Source organism: Clavelina lepadiformis, chromosome 2 (assembly GCF_947623445.1).
Source record: "Clavelina lepadiformis chromosome 2, kaClaLepa1.1, whole genome shotgun sequence".
Lineage (NCBI taxonomy): Eukaryota > Metazoa > Chordata > Ascidiacea > Aplousobranchia > Clavelinidae > Clavelina > Clavelina lepadiformis.
Window position 1 is genome coordinate 20514443 of NC_135241.1, and position 21659 is coordinate 20536101.

At 38.2% G+C, this 21659-nt stretch overlaps 2 protein-coding genes across 9 annotated transcripts; one reads left to right on the forward strand and one right to left on the reverse strand.

The window, feature by feature from the left end:
• The first annotated feature begins 1715 nt into the window (after window positions 1-1715).
• Window positions 1716-6676, forward strand: LOC143445155 (calpain-7-like). The gene is made up of 18 exons (XM_076944055.1): window positions 1716-1999; window positions 2148-2261; window positions 2372-2521; window positions 2763-2994; window positions 3135-3220; window positions 3303-3397; window positions 3576-3788; window positions 3869-3918; window positions 3995-4185; window positions 4254-4425; window positions 4496-4614; window positions 4702-4777; window positions 4862-5039; window positions 5237-5367; window positions 5636-5841; window positions 5917-6009; window positions 6143-6276; window positions 6382-6676. Exons 1-18 carry the CDS (start codon window positions 1898-1900, stop codon window positions 6524-6526), a joined length of 2487 nt encoding a protein of 828 aa, XP_076800170.1. The 5' UTR covers window positions 1716-1897; the 3' UTR covers window positions 6527-6676.
• LOC143445156 (ATP-sensitive inward rectifier potassium channel 12-like) lies at window positions 6583-16397 on the reverse strand. 8 transcript variants are annotated; one of them, XM_076944060.1, is made up of 12 exons: window positions 16186-16397; window positions 12080-12175; window positions 11588-11734; window positions 11054-11200; window positions 10492-10661; window positions 10161-10284; window positions 9652-9780; window positions 9327-9522; window positions 8625-8786; window positions 8283-8428; window positions 7886-8012; window positions 6583-7765 (listed from the first exon to the last, which is right to left on the reverse strand). In XM_076944060.1, the coding sequence occupies exons 2-12, from the start codon at window positions 12121-12123 to the stop codon at window positions 7301-7303; spliced, it is 1857 nt and encodes a 618-aa protein (XP_076800175.1). In that variant the 5' UTR covers window positions 12124-12175; window positions 16186-16397; the 3' UTR covers window positions 6583-7300. The 8 variants fall into 8 exon arrangements, with proteins under 8 accessions (XP_076800175.1, XP_076800173.1, XP_076800171.1 ...); XM_076944058.1 differs by lacking the exon at window positions 16186-16397 and adding an exon at window positions 14919-14953 and having other exon boundaries at window positions 7886-8000; XM_076944056.1 differs by lacking the exon at window positions 16186-16397 and adding an exon at window positions 14919-14953.
• Between the last annotated feature and the right edge of the window lie 5262 nt (window positions 16398-21659).

Sequence of the window (21659 nt, forward strand, 5' to 3'; positions counted from 1 at the left end):
GGATTGTATTGTATATTTTTCGCCATCATTCTTTGGGAGGATGTGTGCACCAACGTAGCTTTTTTGACGTACTTTGTGCGCCAGAAAACTATGTTGTACATAACCTTTTTACCATACGGGACCTTGAGGGCTTAACACTTGCAATGTGAAATTACAGTGCTGCCTCAAAGATTAGCGTGGCCACCAAACCCAGAATGTGTTTGCGTTAAAATTAACGAAATAACTATTGAACCGGCGTCTGTTTGCCGAAGTTGTTGAATAATTACAGTTGTTTCGGTAGCCGATTGGCTCGAAAGCTGGCCTCACAATACATGCGGTTCACGGTTCCATGTTCGAAACTCAGTGGCGCCTTGTGATTGTTATACCCTTGGGAAAGGCATATTAACGACATATGCTCCTGTTCAGTAGACCTGGTAGACGGTTTTAAATTCGCATAATACTATAAAAATAAAAAAAATAAAAAATAAAAATGTGCACAACGGTAAGCTCGGTAACTGGGACTCGAGCGATGAGGAATCATCGCCGTTGTGCAAAGACTCAGGCCGAAAATGACATTATCATACCTTACCATAATATGGTGGCCGGCAGATTTCTACTGTTGGGTTAGCCGGGGAGAAGAAAGCAATGCGGTAGCGTACTGGTTAACTATGGGCCTCGTATGCTGGAGATCTCGGTTTCTTGCTATTGTTTGACTTTTTTCTTGTTCAAATTTACTTTTGATCTCATTTAGCCATGAAAGGTGAGAGTTTGGGTTGCAGGGGGTTAATTTTAAATTAATTTAGACTTGGGAAAAAAAGTGATTTTACATTGAAAAATAGCGTTTATTTCAATTCGCAGCCTAACTCAAGACGTATGAGAAGTGAGAGTTTGGGTCAGAGGGTATTAGTTTTAGGTCAGTTAACACTTTGCAAAAATTAATCTAGGCTAGTAGGCTACGTCGTTTTACTGAAAATTTGCATACATTTTCATTCACTGACTAGCCTAGCGTAATTTTCGTTTATCTTATTCGTATTTTTCTTCCCAAAGTAAGAAAATGCCAATTGCAAAACTGGCTAGCCGTTTTAGTAAATTGCAAAACATTAGTTGATGGAATGTCAGAGCCTTAAAAATTGCGGATTGGAATGTTTTTCTTTTTTCAATCTCACGTATATTCCAGTTGATACTTATACTTGATATATATGATAGCCTGGTATTATGAGACACATCAATCGCTTTGTTAAGTTTAGGTTGAGAAATTGATATCCTTACAGAAGTTGAAAAACAAAACTGCAGTACTCTAGCAAAAAGCTTTATTATGAGTTTACAGCCCAGCAATTTTAATTGTTTTGTAAATGAAACAAAAACTTTTAAGGTACTAAATGGAACGCATTGAGATTTTACAATTTCCAATATTCCGTAAACCAGTATTAGTCAGTAACGTTACTGAGTACAATCAAGATTGGCTGGACAGTAAAACGTAAATTGGCATACCGGTATCGCCTGATAATATTTTAAGGGACTGACATAAAGTTATTTTGATATCGTTGTCAACTGTTGTAGATTTTTCAAACCTTTTTTGTCAGTAAGATTTTCCAGATGTTGGTAAATTGAAGAGCAGCTAGGTCTTGCATTCTTAAACCAGCTGACTAATGATAGAAGTGTATGATGTCGAATTACAAAGAGAATAAACTCAGATTTATTAGATTTGTCGCTGGACTGTAGAGTTTTATGTTCCTTTAATTACTGTATTGATAATGTCTAAAATGTTCCTTCTAATCATGGATTGTATGCATCAAACATCATTACATCAACTCCAATGATCCCTTAGATTAAACCCTGTAAATAAGCAAATATACGGTAGGACATAAGAGTGTGCTATGCCAGTCTGATCTACCACTCATTGACCGGCGATTCTTCCATGGATATTTCAGCATTGGAACAAGATGCTGCCAAATTCGCAACATCAGCAGTTGGATGTGACCAGGAAGGATGCATCAATGAAGCTATTTTCTATTACAAGGTAGCCGCATATGGGCTGTCATAACGTACTGATGTTCTATGATATGCAATTCACATATATATACAGCATCATCTGAAGCATTAGTTTACTGGGCAGTTAACCAATCTACAACCAGACAATTCATTAACTTTACCCTTTCGTCTTAAAGGAAGCAGCGCAAGCCTTAACTCATGCTGCTGTTGCTGGTTCAAAGATGGATTTGATGGAGAAGGCAAATGAATATACAAAACGAATTGAAGAGCTTATCAAACACCAAACACAGGTTGAATACTATTACAGATTAGTTTATTACGGTTTATTTAGGTAATTTTAAAAGAGCTTGGTAGCACTTAATAATATTGAGTTTTGAATTCATACTTGAAATTTGAACAGCAACAAGAAATCACAAAAAGAACTTCAACTGAGCAATCAGAGAAACGAGCTAAATTTATGGTTGTGGATGCCCTGGAGGAAGATGAATCTGGAAACAAGGATCAAGCGATGAATCTTTACATGGAAGCAGCTGATCTGTGTTTAAAATCGGTGAGTGCAATATATTTCCATGCACTTTTGAATCTTTTGCTGTTTGTGTTTATATCTATTTTGATCAAGTTTAGCATAAAGGGTGTGCTTAGAATTAGTATTTATTGATATATTATGATACATCTAAAACAAAGTTTCTTTTAACCCTTGTTGAAAAGTTTCCTTTACTGTTAGCCTTCTTGTTATTGTTGCTACTCTCAGACAATAATAAAGATTATATATTGTTTGGTTTTGTGTTGAGATGAACGAACCAGGGGTTAGTCCAACAACAAAAAAACAGCTTCAGAAAATAGCAAAGCAATCTCTTGACCGCGCTGAAGAAATTAAAGCCAGTAAACAACTTGCCTCACTCTCGAAGTTGGATAACTTGTTGTCATTTTCGAAAAAAGATGAGGCTTCTTCATCCGGAAAAAATGAAACGAATGCAACTCCCAGCAGACCCAGGCCTCAAACTCCAGAACCTTCTGGATATAGTAAATGTTATTTTACACAATATGCTAAATATTATTTGAAATGATTTTTTTTTAATTTAACAAGCTAAAACAGAAGCGTAGTCAGTAGAGTTTTTGGGAAGCATGCCCATGCAAAGCTTTCAGATGCCATTTTGTTTTAGATTTTTCAGTGAATGGCAACCCATCACCATCATCCTCAAATCGTCCGAAAGCCAGTGGTGGTTTATATACGAAGGAAGAAATTAATGTAATTATCAATTATGGATATAAATTGATCGTTTGTAATTGAGTGGAATGTTTCTGTGAGATTTAATTACAACTGTGTTCAGGTATTGAGATACACTTCTATGATCAATGGAAGAGAATACCTACCTTTCATCGCAGCTGATTTGCAAGAAAAGTTTTCATTTCGTGTCCCATTCAGGTATTTCTCTTCATAAGGTTTGGAAAATTGTTATTTGGTGTTATGACATCTGTTTTATGATGTCACTGTTGTTCAAGCTAACTTGATTAAGGTGCTTTAATGCAACTTTTGAAACGCCGCTACACAATGTACCACAGCGTAATTTTGTTACTTAAATGCATGGTATTGTTTTCATCAGCGACAAACATGGTATCCTTGGTCTGTCACAAAAACAGAAGGCTCGCCTCAGTGGATGGAAAAGACCAGATGAGTTTATGTCGGACCCCAAAATGATTATGGCCGTATCTAGTTTTAGCATTAAGCAAACTGTTGTGTCTGACTGTTCATTCGTGGCATCTCTTGCAATCAGTGCTGCTTATGAGAGAAAGTTTCACAAAAAGCTAATCACAAGGTAAGCAAAAATGTTACTCATAGAGTTAATTCCATTGCAAAGGGGTTCAAATGTACTGATGTGTGATTTCTTTTGTACAGCATAATTTACCCTCAAAATAAAAAAGGGGAGCCCGTGTACAATCCATGCGGTGAGTTAACTGCATACTTTCTCACATACCACCTTGCTGCTATCGGAGTCATATAATTGCAATTTACTTTATGCAGGCAAGTACATGGTGAAATTTCATTTGAATGGAGTTTTTCGTAAAGTTGTCATCGATGATCGGTTGCCAGTTGACCATAAGGGAAAACTTCTTTGTTCGTACTCGTCAAATGAGAACGAATTGTGGGTGTCACTGATTGAAAAGGCCTATATGAAGGTTATGGGAGGATATGATTTTCCAGGTTCAAATTCTGTAAGTATTTGCAACATGATTTCGCTGTAAGCTTCATTAACACTATTGAAATCAAAACGTTTGAGCAGAATATCGATTTGCATGCCCTCACTGGATGGATACCAGAGAGACAAAGCTTACGGGAGACAGACTTCGATTATGCTGCATTTTATGAAAAAATACGCGATCGCTTTAAGAGAGGACACTGCCTTGCAACCATATCAACTGGTAGTTTGAGTGAAGCAGAAGCGGACCGCGCAGGTAAGTGGTTTATTTGTGAATGAAGGATGAGAAATTTATATCTTCTTTTCAAACAACGTGCTTGTTTTAGGCCTTGTACCCACTCATGCATATGCAGTACTGGATGTTATGGTTGTCAATGGGATTAAGTTTCTTCAGTTAAAAAACCCTTGGAGTCATTTGAGATGGAAAGGAAAATTTTCTGCGCAGGTATCGGCATGGAAAATAATTAATTTGTTTACCTTTAAGTTGATATAGTTATTAACAGACGTTGAACTTTTTTCCTTGTTTTTGCAGGATGAAAGAAACTGGACTCCAGCATTGAAAAAAGCACTCAACTACGACAATAAATTTGCCCAGCAGTACGATAATGGTTAGCATGGCATTTATCAACCTATCGATAGTGGTTGATACTTCACTATTCCTACTGCACTCTGACATCACATTTCAACTTTAGGAGTTTTCTGGATAGATTGGGACTCCGCCATGCATTTTTATGATACAGTTTACATTAGCTGGGACCCAGAGCTCTTTCCAAAAACAATCTGCCGTCACGCTGCTTGGCTGGCCAGAGATGGGCCAAAGAAGGACACCTATTCACTGGGAAACAATCCACAATATAGGCTGGAAGTCAGGTGCATAGTGAATAGCGCTTGAAATCCTCTAGCACAATATACCATTGTTGTGCTATTTTATATAGTTAGGAGATACTTCTGTTATTTTGATTTAAAATGAAATCAACGGCGTTGATTTCGATCTGGTTATAGGATTTAAGACTTCTATTCTCTTTCCAATATAATTTCTTTTTGTATCTTCTTACCTGGGTGTTAAGAAACAAGAAGGCGACCGCTGTTTGGATACTTTTGACGAGACACATAACGGAAAAAGATGACTTTGCTGAGAACAAGGAATTTATAACTCTGCTTGTTTACAAGAACGACGGCAAGAAGGTCTATCATACATGTAAGTCTTTCAATGGTTAAGGGTTGCTTGGAACAACCCAGCCCTAAGCCAGTGGTTCCCAACCTTGGATCCGTCAAAGTGGCGCAGGGGTCCGCGATTATAACCCGTGCGGTTATATTTTAATTACTCATAAATATCCTTTCTAACAAAAATTTGGAAGTTAGGGGACCGTAATTAGAAAAGGGCTGGAAACCAAGCATTCACTTGAACAGTACAGTCATTTTTGGAAGTGATATTGTTTACAAAACTCTTTTATCTTCTTCTTAAGACTCTCCACCTCCGTTTATTGATGGCGTTCGGATTAACAGCCCGCATTACTTGACCAGGATACAAGTTCCGGATGGTGGGATGCAATACACACTCGTCGTGTCTCAGTACGAGAAAAGTAAAAACATTCGATACACGTTGAGGGTGTACTCTATATCGGACTTCAAGTTCTCAGAAATACCGGACGTCTACAAATGGAGGAAAAGGGTACATGCAATGTCTCTTATTAGCCCACGTATTTCTCTCCTTATTTGGAAATTACTACACGTGTTTGTAATTCAGATAAAAGGCGAGTGGACCAAGGATACGGCCGGGGGCTGCGCTAACAATAAAACCACTTACGGCTTAAATTCCATATACCAAGTTCACGTCGAGGTGGGTCCTGTTTCTAGGCTGTGTACTTGCCTTAGTTGTATATTAAGTTGTATTGCGATGTATTCAAAATTAGGATTTAGTTCCTGTTGAAACTATTGCTGTCAGTTTTGATGGACGTTAATTTTATGCTAAGGGTATTGGGAGTGAAAAATGTGAACTTTTGGTCGAATTACGCGCACCAAAAGAATACAGTAACGGCTTTGACGTGGTGTGTGTTGAAACGAACGCAGAAAAGCCTTTCTCCAAACAGTCATCTGGACCTTTCAGGTTTGCTCGTGAACAAGATCAAGACTATGTTGACATAGATATTTTATTTCTTTACAAACTTACCGTCTAGCTACTTGTTTAACCATAACCTGGTCACTTTTCTAGATCCGGTTACAGCCAGTTGGATCTGACTGTGCCTTGTGGTATCTATAACGTCATACCATGCACTTTCAGTCCTCAGCAATTGGCCGTGTTTTTTCTCGACATCGGTTCTTCAGCACAGTCGACGAAAGTCTCTCGGCTTAGATGACGAATTGTGCCTGTTTACCGCTATGCACTTATTTTATTATACATGACTCTACTACGTGCACTGGGTTTGACTTTTTATTAGGCTTCAACACGCGAAATATGTCGCAAGCGCTGCGGTGTAATTAAACAATAAAAACAAATCTTAATAGAAGCGGTTTTTGTTCCACAAATATATATACAAGAGACGAAAACAGTAAATTTCAACGCCGGTTTGGGCACCACAAAAATAATGTCATGGGTGGTAGTTGTTTGTGCAATGCATTAGATATTTTAGTTGGAGTATTTACTGATTAAATGATTATTTCATTGCGAAATAAAAACTTCACACCTTTTGGTACAAAAATATTGCTCTAAAGTCTGAAAGAATCAAAAAAATACGAAATACATTGAAATTGTAGCACGTTACGTCGTCTCGATTCCAACTGGGACGGATTTAATAACACTGTTACCTCAACAGGGCAAAGGCACTAAAACATGATTTGATTTTGAATGGCGAAAAGGCACATAGAATAGGATTGAAAATTACGTGATACTTTTCAAATTACGAAAGCCATGCAGCCAATTTCATTAAAAAAGCATTTTTGATACAACGCTCCATGGCTAGGAACTTTACACTCACAGTCGACTTTACGACAAGTCTCATGAAAAAACATGGTGATATGTGTAATTTGAAAACAGCCCGCACTTTACGTGACCTCCGCAAGAAATGATTTGGAACCGGGGGTTTTTACTAACTGGATGTCGCATCCAGAGCCATACCAAGTTGATCGGATTCTCATACGCATAGGGTGCTTTTCGTTTCAATAGGTACAATACCAAAAGCTTTATCTATCTCTTCCCCGTTAAATTCGGTTTGTTGAACGCTTTGACATGACGCGTCATCTTTGCTATCACGTAACAATAGCATGTTTATGTCATCAGACGATTTATACGAGTTTTCTTTCGCGGCCAAATTCGCCTCGCGGTTCGAATGGGTCGGTGCCTTGAAAGAATTCACCCTCCTGATGTCTTTTGGGTTCCTTGGAGGCGTTTCGCTAACATCGATCAGCATATGTTCGATTCCCGCTTTGGGCGCATCGCTTTTCGAAGCTTCTAGATCGTTTTGCGAGCTTGCGGACGACTGGATGTTGTCGTCGCTGTTGCTCTGCACGAGCAGCAAGTTGTTAGCTGGAGCGCTTTTTTTCTTTTTTCTCTCACTTTCGCTGTCCGACTCGTCCGAGAGTGATGTAGTCGACGTCATCTAACGGAAAACAAACCTGTTTACTTTCCAGAATTCAATTTCGGACTAATTTTTAACATGTTACCAACTATATTTGAACCAACACTTGTATACTAGCTAATCAAGGAACCTGAAATATACCGGTTTGTTTGCGTCAGCGATGACGGAGTGGTTGCTGTAGCCCCTGAGGTCCTCCACGGCGGTATACCCAGAATCGCGTCCATCTGAAGCACTGGATGGGTTGTGCTGGCTACTTCGTATCGAACTTCTAAATACGAGATAATGGATAAAATAAGCGATTCTTCAGTTTAATCAATATCTACGCGTCAATGACGATTAGTACTTTGCCAATTGCCTTCAAGAGGACACAAATGACTTAATTTCAGTCGCAACCAAAACCGTAGAGCACACTTTGTATTAAAAAATAACAAAGTGGCACTTCTAGTAAACCGCGTTCTATATTGGACAAATGTCGCATGAACTTCGCCTTAGGTTAAGCACAACACTTATAAAGAACCCGGTAATTTGCTAATCACACCTTGTACTAGAATTCGAGCTAATACTTTGGCGTGGCTTCTTCCCACGCATGGTGACGCTTGACTCAACCATCGAGTGTGTGTCGGAGTCCTTCGACTGGTAAAGTTCGCTGGCACTTTGGGTAGGCGCGTCAGCTGTAGGATTGGTCTGCAGGAGACAGCACATGTTAACATCACAACACTTGTTTGTTTTAATAATCTATGGTTATAGCTGAGACAACTGTAACATTTTGTCTTGGCTTCCTTTCAGAACAGGCGTTGAAGTAATAAGTTTTAATGGATAAAAGTTAATGACAGCACAAATAATGATGCATCAATATGAAAAATAGCATCCAAAGACTCACGACGTGAAATTTCTTGAAGTTGACCTTATAGGTGTTGTTACGGGTGAGAGAAATCATGTTGTGGAATCGGTGCCCCCAAAGTATCTCGCTGGGAAGGTAGGAGGCTCTCGCCTGGGTAGTCATACCAGTAGCTTCGACCATTCCTTCCAATATCACTATGATCTGTAAATATTGTGCCATGTTAACCAAATCGGTTGGAAATTTAATCAAATTGAAATCAATAAACCGCATGGTAGGCTTATTTGTGTGTAACTCTTGTATGGGAAGCGCATATAACGCAGAATAGCAGGTGAGTCTTTTGTGTCAGTTGTATTTTATCTTTACGAGTAGAATGCGCAAACTGTGCCGGTTATTCTGCGGTTGAAGAAAGACAGTAAAACATTCAGTAGTTATATATGGTCCAATCCAGGGCATACATTGGACCATAGAAAGCGCGTTTCGTTCAATTTATTGCGAGTTTTATTGATATATAGTGAGAACTCCGGTAAATGACACAATAAATCATTTCATCATAAAGCAGGCAGACCAGCATACATGCAGTAAAGATCATAACCGACTGAGGTGATCCCAAGAACGAAAGACTGTTGGTGGTGATAACATTCCGGTCTAATTTAATGGACCTACGTAGCGGCCCATTTAGATAAATATATCTAATCTGTCTACGCGTGCAACCGAATATTGTTTAACATGTTGTTCCAATACCTCAAAATTGGCCGTATGAAGGTCCTCTGGGTGCAGGTTCCACAAGGGACTAGTATCGTCTATTGGGTGACAAATGGTCTGTGGCGTCACTAAAAATAGCCGGTCCGAGTCGTTCTTCAAGTCGAGGTTAAGGTCAATCTGTTCCAACGGAATGAATTCACCTTCAATGGTTTCACGCGAGTACACGTACTGCATTCTGCGATGGTTCGAAAGAATTTTTGGTCATTTTTTTGCCGCAAAATCATGAGCGGGGTTTAAAGATAACAAACTTAGTTCTATTCGATAAAGCCAAGCTTTAAGTAGAGCGGAATGGAGTTACACTCGCCTTATAGTGGCTTCCACGAGGTGGCTTTTTCTTAAGTTTCCGACACGAAACATCAGACACAAGCGGCCGTCTCTCATGTTGATCACCGCGTTTCTGCTGAAAAGCAACGTCTCCGCACGTTTCTTGGGTCTGGAAAAAAACACGGCCGCCATGAATGCAGTTTTGAAAACTTAATTTCTAACTTATTTATAGCCGCGGGCGTTGGCAAAACCTCAAGCCGAGAAACAAACAAGATTTCCTCGATGACGAAAACATATTATGTTAATCTCCCGCATGCGCAAGCATAACGGAGTTACCGACGCAATAATTTCAATACAAAACACAGATCATTTAAATATGCATTAATGTGCATAAAAAACAATCCGCTATAATCTTGATTTTCGAGAGCAAACCGCAATTCCGCGTTCTGAGGACATTCTAGAATATTTGACATCACAGAAGCGAATATTAAACGCGGCCAGCGTTAACGAGATTTTTTTACAGCGGCGTTACTGAAACGATATTATTACCTTGATATTTTCGCCATTATGAGACCGATCATAAACGCGTCCAGTATGCAACCAAACACAGATTGTAGCACGACCATTAAAATAGTGACAGGACATTGCTCCGTCACCACTCGAAGTCCGTATCCTGGGTGAAAAACACAAAATTACATTGCAAGTCAAACAGAAACAGACGCCTCTTAATCAAACACCGATTGCTGTTGATTAAACTTAACACGTATTAAGCTATAGAAATTGTGTAATAAGCAGGCTAAAGACACACAAATTAGTGCAAATTCTACCAGGTGAAATATTTGCACATAGAACCCCTAAAACTTTCCGCAGAGGTACTAACCTATTGTTGTTTGAGTTTCCAAGGAAAACAGAAATGAAGACGTGAAAGGATGGTCTATGTCTAAATTCTTTATACAAGACTTGAAGGTTGAGTTTTCATGAGTATGGTGTTCCTCAAAATCCCCGTTGATGTAGGACACTAACCAGTAGATCAGTCCAAAAACAACCCAACTGAAAAGGTTTAATTTCAAATAAATAAATACGTGTGTGCACTGTGCACGACGAATTCTTGTTTCGAGCTCATCCCAAATTGGCCGCGCGTACTTGCAGCAGGGCTATACAGGAAATTGACCAATTTCAAGAAAATTCACGTGACATGTGTTAAAACGTTTACGTCAATGGTTGGTGTGTTGCACCAGGTCACGCACAGTCATTCTCCTGCGCAACATGCACCAGATCTTGCGGTGTTATGACAATATTTTCGCTATCAGACATTTAAAATGCTATTGTTTATAACCGAAGCGGTATGGTCCGGCAACATAGCATAAAGTTTACACCGAGAATCAAAGATATTTCCAGAGAAACACGCAAATATTAATGTTGCCTTTCTCTATTCAATTTACCTTATAACAAAGGCAGCGCTGAAAACAAATAAGTTCCACCGCCATTGCAGGTCGACTCCTGTTGTGAAGATGTCAGCAATGAAACGACGAGGTTTGTCACTCAGGTTGGTGTGACTCACGTTGCAGTGACCTGACTTTTTAATGAATCTGCAACGAATGACAACACACTAACATACTGGTTTACCTCATAATAACAGATCTCGTGTTATGTTTCATTATCAAAAATAACTCTATGAATTGAATTATAATTATAGTTTTGAATTATAGCCGTATATTGCAATTGTCACATCGAAGGGAGGCGCTTGGGCACTGACAAAATGCTAAAACGCCATCAAATAGACAACTTCAATTTCAGACAAATCAAGCACAGGTAAATTTCCTGCACCTGAGCGTGCATCGGTATGAAACAAGATACAAGCAAGCGTGGGAAAAATTTCGACAAACTTTAATTTATAATCATCAATAGGTGGTTATGATGCGGATGTGTCATTTGGAAAAACGCGCAGGTGCGATGGCAATAATCCACAGACCTACCGTACTCCTTTTTTCTGGATAGCGCAGCTGTCCATCAAACTACCGTTTAAGCAGTTACTTCCTTCTTCCAGCATGCTGTCAGTCATTATTCCCTGCTCGCTCAGATTATTGTTGTGGTTCTGGTTTCTCCTGCGGGGCGGATGTTGCCTGTAAGTGATTTAAAAGGCCTTATTTCATAGCTCCGCACGCTATTACGTGTTGCTTTCTTGCCGCGTGTACACCTGGAGTATGTCCGCAGCGCAGCAAAACTTAATTCGGTGTGTTTTTGAAATGTTCCATGAAAATAAAAATACTTTAGAATTTTTCCACGACAATCTACGTTCAAGCTGGTTTCATGACGTTTGAACTTACAGCGAAATAGGTCCAACTTGGCATTGACTTATACTTTGTTCCGCTATTTCAACTTTTGCGCGAAGCTGATCCGTGTTAAGTCAGGTGTAAACGCAGCTCTAAAGCGCGGTGAAACGAATTGAAAAATCTCGAAGTACTGACCTGCCGTTCCCAAAGTTTGAATGTCCGTCTGAAATTCCGTTCATTACCTCAACCTTTTTGCTGATCGAAGGTACTTCGTTGCGTCCTTTACAGGATCTAGTTGAATTAAATAAAAATGGAAATAAAATTGACTGTATATGAGGAATCCTTCAATTATAAAAATCGTCAAAAAGGAAAACACTGAAATTCCAAAACATCCTCACGAAAGTAAAATTCTGAGGATGGCAGTATTATTAGCTAAGGCGCATATGAGCACTATAGGTCGACAACAACAAATCTTTGTCACAACTACCAATTCCAGCTGCACGCAGCACAGTTTGGCTTTTTCGCCTGCGCTATAGATGGCCCTATAACACTGTATTACATATGCAATATGCGTACACAGTAAGCAGACGGTGTCACGACCTGGCTTGGAATGCCACGATAAAACTGCCTCCACGTTTCCTAAAGACTTGTTAGCCTCAAGTTCAGATAAGAATAAACAACAGACGCTAAGAACTGACACATTAAAGCACATATCGCTCATGCGATGATCCTCAGCTTATAGGATTTAAAAAAAACTATGAAATCACTGCCAACAAGGCAGACGAAAGCTTGTTTTTATATTCCGTTATTTAGCGGATTTTCACAGAAATCAGACAACGCCATGTGCGGTATTGAAACTACTGCTGGTGGTGAAAAGTTCGAAACGGCATTAGCGAAATCCACCAGTAAAAAAGTATACAGTGTCGAAATGACTTACCACAATACACCGCAAAACACCACCTACATCTCAACGTAGAAAACAACGAATGGCGGCGATTAAGTTTCGCGTAATAAAAAACACTTATACGGTATATCAATAAAGCAATTACCTCGTTCCAAGAACCATAATTGCAGTGTTTCGCCTGCGGTCAATATTAACGGCAAATCTAGAGTTCTAACAGATACTTAACAACTTCTTAACTGTTTCAGTGTTTAGAAAAGAAAATAATGCAATAAATCTTCCAATTAAATTTCTTTTGTCTACCTGCTGGATGTTTGTAAACAATTTTTACGCTGCCGCAATTGATGCCTATGTCGCCCTGTTTTTGACATAAGATGAAAATAGTATTCAATGTAGACTCCAAATATGTGCACAGTAGAAATGCGACTAACTTGAGTTCTGAGTAACCGAAATCCTTGATAAGCGAACTAGCACCGGAAACAGCACTTCAGCTAAACCGTACATTAGAAACAACTTTCTTCACCAGATTTTACTTACTATGAGCTTACGTCATAACTTTGGTCTATTTGAATCCAACAATCACTTGGCAATCTGAACTTTCCGAAATCCATCAAAACAAACCGAGACGTTCGGGAGGAGCGAACCTTAGCACACTGCAATCGCGCTAATTTGCAACAATAAACCAAGCTAAATGTGCAAGGAATGTTGATTCAAGATGCTTGAAGAGAATTGCAGAAGTAAGTTTTCCGCAAATCTGGTCATGCGCCGGAGGATATACACAGTACAACAACTTAAAATGCTTTAATGCATGATGACGCTGGAAACCTGTTCTGCTTAAACGATTTTAGCGCCACTTGGTTCCAGCAAAATTTACCAACTCATATATAGTTTACCCTTTGTATTGAGAGGACCTGATATGGATACTGTTTTAGATTAGTTGAATCCTGAATTACCGCATGTTTTGCCGAATGCTTGAATTCAACCGAATTTTTGTCGCCTATAAGTATTGACAGTCGTCAGAATTTTAGTACCAACTACTTCAGAAAAGTCGCAGTGAATATGGCTTAACTAACAGTATCTGCCTGTGCGTTTCGGGTAAACGTAAACAATACGTGTAATGATCGTCGGTGTATGGTTAGGTATTATTAGAACTCCTAGTCGCCGTTTCATGGTAACATTAAAACCGTTGATCGGTTTTGACAGCCTGGAACTCATATTTCAGCGATCTAACGAACTGCCACCGTAGGCTTATGCGACTATTCTTGTTCGTTAACAAACGTCAGCGGTAAGTAGAAAAGTTTACTCATAAACTCACAGATGTTTTAAAAATGCTCATTTCACAGCAACTAGGGCACGTTCACACCACCCAGAATTTCCCGAGATGGAGACTTCCTTCCGGTGAACTACCGTATTCCTGCCATGACTAGCCTTTCACTCACAAAAAACTCAATTTTGAGGTAATGTTGAGCTTGCCTTGTAACTAGCCAGAATGGACTTTTACGTTAACTTGTTAAACTAAATACAACCACAATGAACTTTTTGTCGCCAAGGCAAATAGATTGCGAAACAACTCGTTCTTTGTCTGTTACAAAATGATTTCTATTGAAATCGGCTAAGGTAAGGCGTTATTATGTTAAATAAGGATCGTACGTCACAGTACATTCACGAGAAGATCGAACTTTAAACAAATCAAATTTTGCATTTTTCAAACGCAAAAAAGCATAACAAATGTAGTATTGCGTGCATTTACCTTTGTGAAAAATATGAGAGTGGACGAAAAAAGAAATAATTTCCAGACCTTTTAAATTTTCACTTATAATAATAGTGTCGAAAGTTTCGCGCGGGACCCATTGCTAACCTGGAATTACGTCACTGGGTTGTGTTGCATTATTTATGGGTTAAACACACTGCAAACGATTTCGCCTCGGCCTTAAATCAAACGATTGCGACGTTTGACCGAAAAGAAGCTATTTAAATTACTGCAAACTGATGAAAGTTTTACAGTAAGCATTGCTGACAGCATAACCGCACTTCAAGTAGAGAATATAACAACGTCTCTGCTAGCAAGCAAGATCATGCTAATACAGACACCTACAACCTGATCAGTCAAAGTAAAAATACAATAAAACTAACCCAAACCCTTCTTGGTCCATTCTCAATGCTTCAATGTGTTATTGAAGTGCAGAATAGTCGCAACTGCTCAGGACAAACTCACTTTTTCGGAGACCTAAGCGCCGATTTTCGTTTAGGAGTAGCAACCCAAATGCACTCGGTTAGAAAAGCTCACAGGTACGCCTGTAGCTGCTGATTAGCCCGATTAAAAGCCTCTGAATTTTATATTGTTACGACCACCAGGTTATGAGTCGTCAAATGTCGTTGGAAAATGCGCACACTGAATAGTAGCATTTTTAACGACAGAAATATAAAATTTTCCCCCCATAATTAAACACTATTATTCCAATTATGGAAATACTTGTATTTTGCTTCAAAATGGTCTTCTGAAGATTAGAGAGATCTTCAAAACAATTGCGTGGGTTCGTTCTTCCCGACTTACTTTGAAGATATCAAAAAATGGATGTTTTTATGGTGGACGTTAAAATATAATTCGCACGATATCGTCAGTCCTTCATTGTGGACTGGAATTGTTTATTACTTAACTTACTTTAATCATGGAAAAATTGATTCTTTTATGAATCTTTTATTGAAGAAAAATAGGAATAATAGATTATGGACAAACGGGACATTCTTTCATTCCTTTGATTACGCTGGATTACGAGCGTTATTATTAACACTTACTATTATTATTATTAACACTTATTTGAAAATGAAAAACATGGCGCATGCCTATAATACACAATATAAGCACTACTCTAGTTTTTGAGAATGCTTGATGTATTCTTGTAACAAATCATATTTATGAGGTAAAATGAGTTTGCGACCCAATTTGAGTCAAAGACGTTAGTTTACGAGTTTAGATCGACTTTTAAAGCAAGAGGACATCCCTTCTAACAATAACCTTAAATGGGTAGGTTATATAAATCATACTTGATTTCATTCGTAGCTAAATTGTTTTGACCCAGCTTTGTCGTTAGGAAACAGGCTTCAAACGCAACTTAACAGATGAAAGCTGAAAAATCTGAGTACCTATATCAATCCGGAAATAATATGGCACCGAAAAGTGGACGTTTATGTTATGTCAGAACTATGATGCACGTAAAAGAATATCAACTCTGTCACAAAACCTAATACATATCTGAAATCTTCAAACAATAAACTTACCACACTGCTTTCCTGCACTCAGATAAAATAACAAAAACCCGATTCGAAGCGATGTTACAAATATTTTGAAGCAAAACATTGTGGTAAAGTTTTTTAAGCAAATTAACCATAATTGACTTACCTTCGACGTCAAATGAATTAGCTTGTAGTTAACCTTCAGGTTTAAGCTTGTAGATCAAAGAACTGAGCAGGCTAATGACCGATAACGTGTTGCTTCTCTTGATGAATGTTATTTGCAGCCGTGCAACAGAGCAAATATAAGTACAGCGGTTGTGGAATTTGTGTTAATCTTTAACTGAGTTATGATGCAATCCTATAAATGTTTTAAACAGGTTTATAATATCGAAAAACACAATCGCAATGATCTCCGAAGCTTTCTAAAAAATTGAAAGCTTGTAAATAACACTCTGTGAAGTCTGCCTCATCAATGCTCTGCTGCATTTCGAATGCTAAAACTCAGTGAAAAAAACCTGTCCCTCGATTGATGTCAAAGAAATGAGCAAATATTAATGCAGCTGCTTTTCTAAGAACTATCAGCTTCGTCAAATAATGAAAAAGGTGTGACGTGGAGCAACGAATGTTACTGTCGTGTTCATCTTGGCTCTAGACATGAAAGAAACGCAGATTGACGACGGTCCGATGAAAGGTCGTTTTGATCAACACAGGTTTGCCAGGTGACCAAAGTTTCAATGGTTACCTGCTTTAATTCCAACGCAGGAATAACGTAATCGGCATAATTAGAAACCCAACGGGGACAGATTTCGGTATTTCTTCATTTGTTTAATTCTTCATAATTGTTGACTTTAATTGTTCTTTCTTCGTACTAATAATACCGAAATCCATCCAAATTTGTCAGAATCATTGACTAATTTTAACTTTTGCGCTGTTATACTTTATGTGGAGACTGGAGAGGCAGTTTCAACTTACATATAGTTACGTGTTCGCATTTTCATTTCAACACTGTACAGTTTTAAGCACGATGGGCCCCAGTGGAATGCCGTGATCAATGTTATGGAATTGTTGGTGGTCGGTCACGTATGCAACGCGATACCAAACCATATCAAACTCACCACACATATTACAATGCCGTTGATATCGCTCTAATCAATGGCTTTGGAATATTAATTGTACACAACCAACCACAAAGAGTTAATTATATCAACAGAAATCTGTTGCTTAACCTGCCCTGGATGAAAAGCCATGGTTCGAAGTAGAAAACTTTCCGATGCGGAAATAGTTGAACCCATGAACCCAAAATAGTTGGCTTTTGTGTCCAGACAAAAAGCTTGGAATTTTGTTTTCGAGCTAAGTTGTAGTGTATTTTTAAAGAACAAGATCGGCCACCAGCGGCTTCCTGGTATGAAGTTTGCTAGCTCTCTATCAGGCAACCAATCAAATTATTAAGCCAACAGGTTTGCCCCTTCGTGGAAGACAATGGAACGTCCACGCTAACGGATTTGTCTACTGCCATAAAATGCTTTAATTGTGACGCCAGCCAACAACAACAATACTCATTTTGACAACTGATGTCGTTCTATTCGTCGGCATTTCAAATTTGAATAATCCAATACATCGTAAACTATTCAACTTCAAGGTCTTGTTTCTTATACAAACAAAAGAAAAAGCAAAAAACACAAATGTTTTGAAATTTCAGCTTTGTAAGTGTGTGCTGTATAAACGCCTCGGCGATACCGTCACAAAGTAACGATACTGAATTAATTTTTTCATACATTGCTTCCATTGCGGCTATCCGAACAACAGGAAAAATGAAAAAGTTTACCACACCTAAACACAGTAACGGGAACAGACTGATATCCATAAACTGAAGTCATGTAATCAAAAATAGTTATAATGATTGCAACAGACTTTAGCATCGCGTTTGGCAGCTGGAAAAACGTGACCGAACAAAAGACAGCGCAATACACTGGCAGCTCAAAACTACTCAATGAAGAATTACAGCGTCATTTTCTGGACATAAGCAAGGTGTAGCATCGCCAAATTTTCCGATATCTCCAAACGAAATTCCAGTGGTCAACCTAAACCGACGAATCTATGGCTGGGAAAGAACCGTTGGTTTAACAGTTATGCCAAATTAAGTCAACTCGATTTGTGATATTGTTTAAACAGTACGCGAACGTTTTATGGTGTATCTGTTTTCAGAAAACTAACACAACCTCTAAGGAAATGACGTAATCTCTAATACGAGGTGCACTGCATTAAGGCGTAAACATTTAATGCACGTCGGTCGTCAATGTACTACAGATTTCACCAAGTACTATGTAAGTATTTGTAGTTTAGAAGTTACAATAAAAAGGTGGCACCTACGCGATTACTGTGGTTTTCTATGTCCGCGTATAACAACACAGCTTTCGAACAAGTATTTACAAGCGTAAGAATACTAAAGAACTTGTCGTTTCAAGTACCCCGCCTCCCGCGTTTATGTTAAAGCAAGGGCTTAGTTTAGCAACAAGCGGTTTTCTATGAATTTTGTGGCAAGTTTTAAATGGCGTAGCCCCAGGCAATTGTTGATCTTCAACCGCAAAGTTAAAAAAAGCTCCCAAAACAAAAGTATTGACATGCCAGTTACATATACGTAAAAATGTTTCGTCATCTGATGTTGCCACGGCGTCATTCGGAACCGGAGATTAGAGTCTGTGACGTAGTTGCACAAAAACTGTCAACAGCTGATTAAGACGGCTGTACTATGGTGCCCAGTGAAATAAGCTTCGACTTGAAATTTTCGATTTTGTATTTTGAAAACATAGTTACTAAGCATGAAATGATGACGTATACTACCTGAGTGAACTTTAAGCGACCTTGCGATGATATATTAGCGAAAATCACTGTTCGTTTCAGTAAAGTTATTTAGAACGACGTTTGTACATAAACACTACGTAAATTGCTCATAAACTGGTTTATGTTTAACATAGGATGCAACCGACATCTTTTACGGAAGTAAATGGCGCACGTCAAGTGATGGTTTCACAGTCACTGTGTTGTTTGACAAGACGTAGTAACACAGCGATAAAAGCATAAACGATGGTTAACTAACAATGAAGCTGTAAAGTAGAAAAATAAACAGCCTACTAAATGGTATCTTACTAGTCTACAAAAAGTTGTAACACTTCATAAACTAACCACAACATGTATTGTTGCAGACATAAGACCTTAATGTACTGGTAGCAGTAATAACTGCAAAACCACAACTGTTTGTCGTGTAGCATAAGGTACAAACTATCTATATCACACATATGTTACATGTTTTACAATGCTACAAATGAAAAGAAAATAATACGAAACTGTCTCTTGAAAGATTTAGTGAATTAAGCTAAAACAGGCTAACAACCTTTGCCCAAACTCAAACTGCACAATGTTCGAACATGTGTAGTTGTACACACAGTCTGAGTTTCAAAGGTATTTGCAAAAGTGCAGAATAAATGTATCTTGCAAAACAACTACTTCAATTAGAGAAAAATATATGACCTATAGCTGAAATAAATTCACAATTTAAATTTATTTTGTGATCGTCAGATGATAATTCCTTATATTTATTCCACAAACAAGCTTCAATTGCTTTTAATGGCAAAAAATATCAGAAGCAAATGTCAGCTGGTTGTAAATCCTGTTCAAAACCTGGTCATACATGTTCTGATGTTGTTCATGCTGGTGATTGTTTAAAATCTGATAAACAAGGGATGCATCAAATCAGCAGAAAAACGAGCAGGACAACAAAAACAAAATGCAGGACAAATCTATGTTTCAAATGAACAAAATGAAAATTTACACTTTTCCATCGATATTGATATGATGACTAACAACAAATAATAAATACTACTATAAATCTTTTAAATTTCAACAGGAAAATATTTTACCAACTTATGATAGCAAATGCTTGCAAATGTTTACTCGATACCTAATTACAATGCCAATATCTTAATACAGCTAAGATTCTCAAAACAACGGTCAAGACCAACTTTCACGAAACAAGTTTGAATATATACATAAACGTCAGATTATGAAACCAGTTTGGTGTGGTGGACAAGACCTATCAACTATGTCACTGCTGGCACCAAAGTTCAACAAAATTATGCAAGGCTAAGATAACGAAGACAATCCCAAAATGCAATGTCATTAAATAAACAATAAAGGTTAAAAATTGACTGCAACAAAGCAAACAAACCACACCTCCACAGAAATTGTTTATACAACCAATATAAATAAACCTTTAATGTCTCCAAGAAATTTTATTTATCTTTTTTGATCAATAACAGGTAAGTTTACAATAGCATAACATATTCAAGACAACCCTGACAGACTGAAAAGTTTGCTATGTGCAGCTGATTTATCAGCCACTCATTAAATCCCATTTTCAACGATATCCACATGTTTTAAACAAGAATTTCTTTCTTCCCACCAGCAACCATAAAATACTTTTAGCTACTACCTGGATAATTTCCAAGCCAGCAGCTCGATTTGCAAATTTCTCAGTCTGACGTTCCAAGGTGGAAACAGCATACGCCATACGTAAACTAACTGAGTAATTGAAGGTATATTAAACATTTATGAAGCAGCCTATTACAGACCGTAAGTTTACAAACCCAAACACCTACTGAGAAATATCAACAGAAATCCTTTGATTAATCTTATTTGGACCAGCATTTACAATCAGTGAAGGTGTAAAGTAGAACAAATTTTAATAGAGAGACAGTGTGTTGAGATCACTCACACTACACACACAGACATACAGAACATTTTCAAGAAACTAGCTGAAATAAATTGTAAAGAGGTCATTAACGGACAGTTTGCCATAAACTAATTAAGATTAGTAAATTTAGTTAAAAACAAACTCAGTCAAAAAATGTTTGGGCATGTGTACCAGTACACTGACAACTAAAACTGCCATAACAGTTATAAAAATTTAATACAACACTCCCGCGCGGTCAATCCCCACGTGTAATTGCGCTCAACAAATACTACGTTTGGCGTTTTAGAGCAAGTGTAATCGGAAAGCTATATAGTTTCTCTTGCAGAGACCTTGTCTCTACAGAAATGCTACCGTAACGTACACAGCTGCTACAATTAGCCTACACTGAATGCTACGTAAAAGTTACCTCAAGTCACATTACGTAGGCGGGCTATCACTTACCAGCACACACCCAACACATCACATTTGTCCTAAACAACGTTTCTTGCGGGCGAAGGTCATGCATAATTATATATGTAGTTAAGGGGCAAATACACTTCTTCTACACATACGTCAACCTCGGTACACAAGATGGTACAAGTCTGCCATCTAGCAAGAAAACTATTTTGTACCATGTAGGCCAATAACAAATAGAACCCGTGGCGGTAGAATGTTTTATTCCTCTTGCTTTAAACTTTGTGTAACTCTTGTCTAAAATTGCAAGTTTTGTTAAACTTCACGAATATTCCAATTGTAACCATTACACAAAGGTGGCTAAGGATGTATCATACGGTACCCGGAGAGAATGGAAAAGGACAACAATAACATTTTTGTCGAAATCACTGTTACAGCTAGTAGCAAACAAAAGTATTTCTGAATTTACAAGTTATGATTGCAATTTTGCTAAAGGA

Excerpts from the sequence above, each read along its gene's own strand:
- LOC143445155 (XM_076944055.1), top strand. The coding sequence starts at position 1,898 with ATGGATATTTCAGCATTGGAACAAGATGCTGCCAAATTCGCAACATCA. Across the intron at positions 4,778-4,861 it reads TGCCCAGCAGTACGATAATG|GAGTTTTCTGGATAGATTGG; the intron begins GTTAGCATGGCA and ends TTTCAACTTTAG. Across the intron at positions 6,277-6,381 it reads CAGTCATCTGGACCTTTCAG|ATCCGGTTACAGCCAGTTGG; the intron begins GTTTGCTCGTGA and ends TCACTTTTCTAG.
- LOC143445156 (XM_076944056.1), bottom strand. The coding sequence starts at position 14,938 with ATGGACCAAGAAGGGTTTGG. Across the intron at positions 10,285-10,491 it reads GGAAACTCAAACAACAATAG|GATACGGACTTCGAGTGGTG; the intron begins GTTAGTACCTCT and ends TTTTTCACCCAG. Across the intron at positions 8,787-9,326 it reads TTCATACGGCCAATTTTGAG|ATCATAGTGATATTGGAAGG; the intron begins GTATTGGAACAA and ends CAATATTTACAG.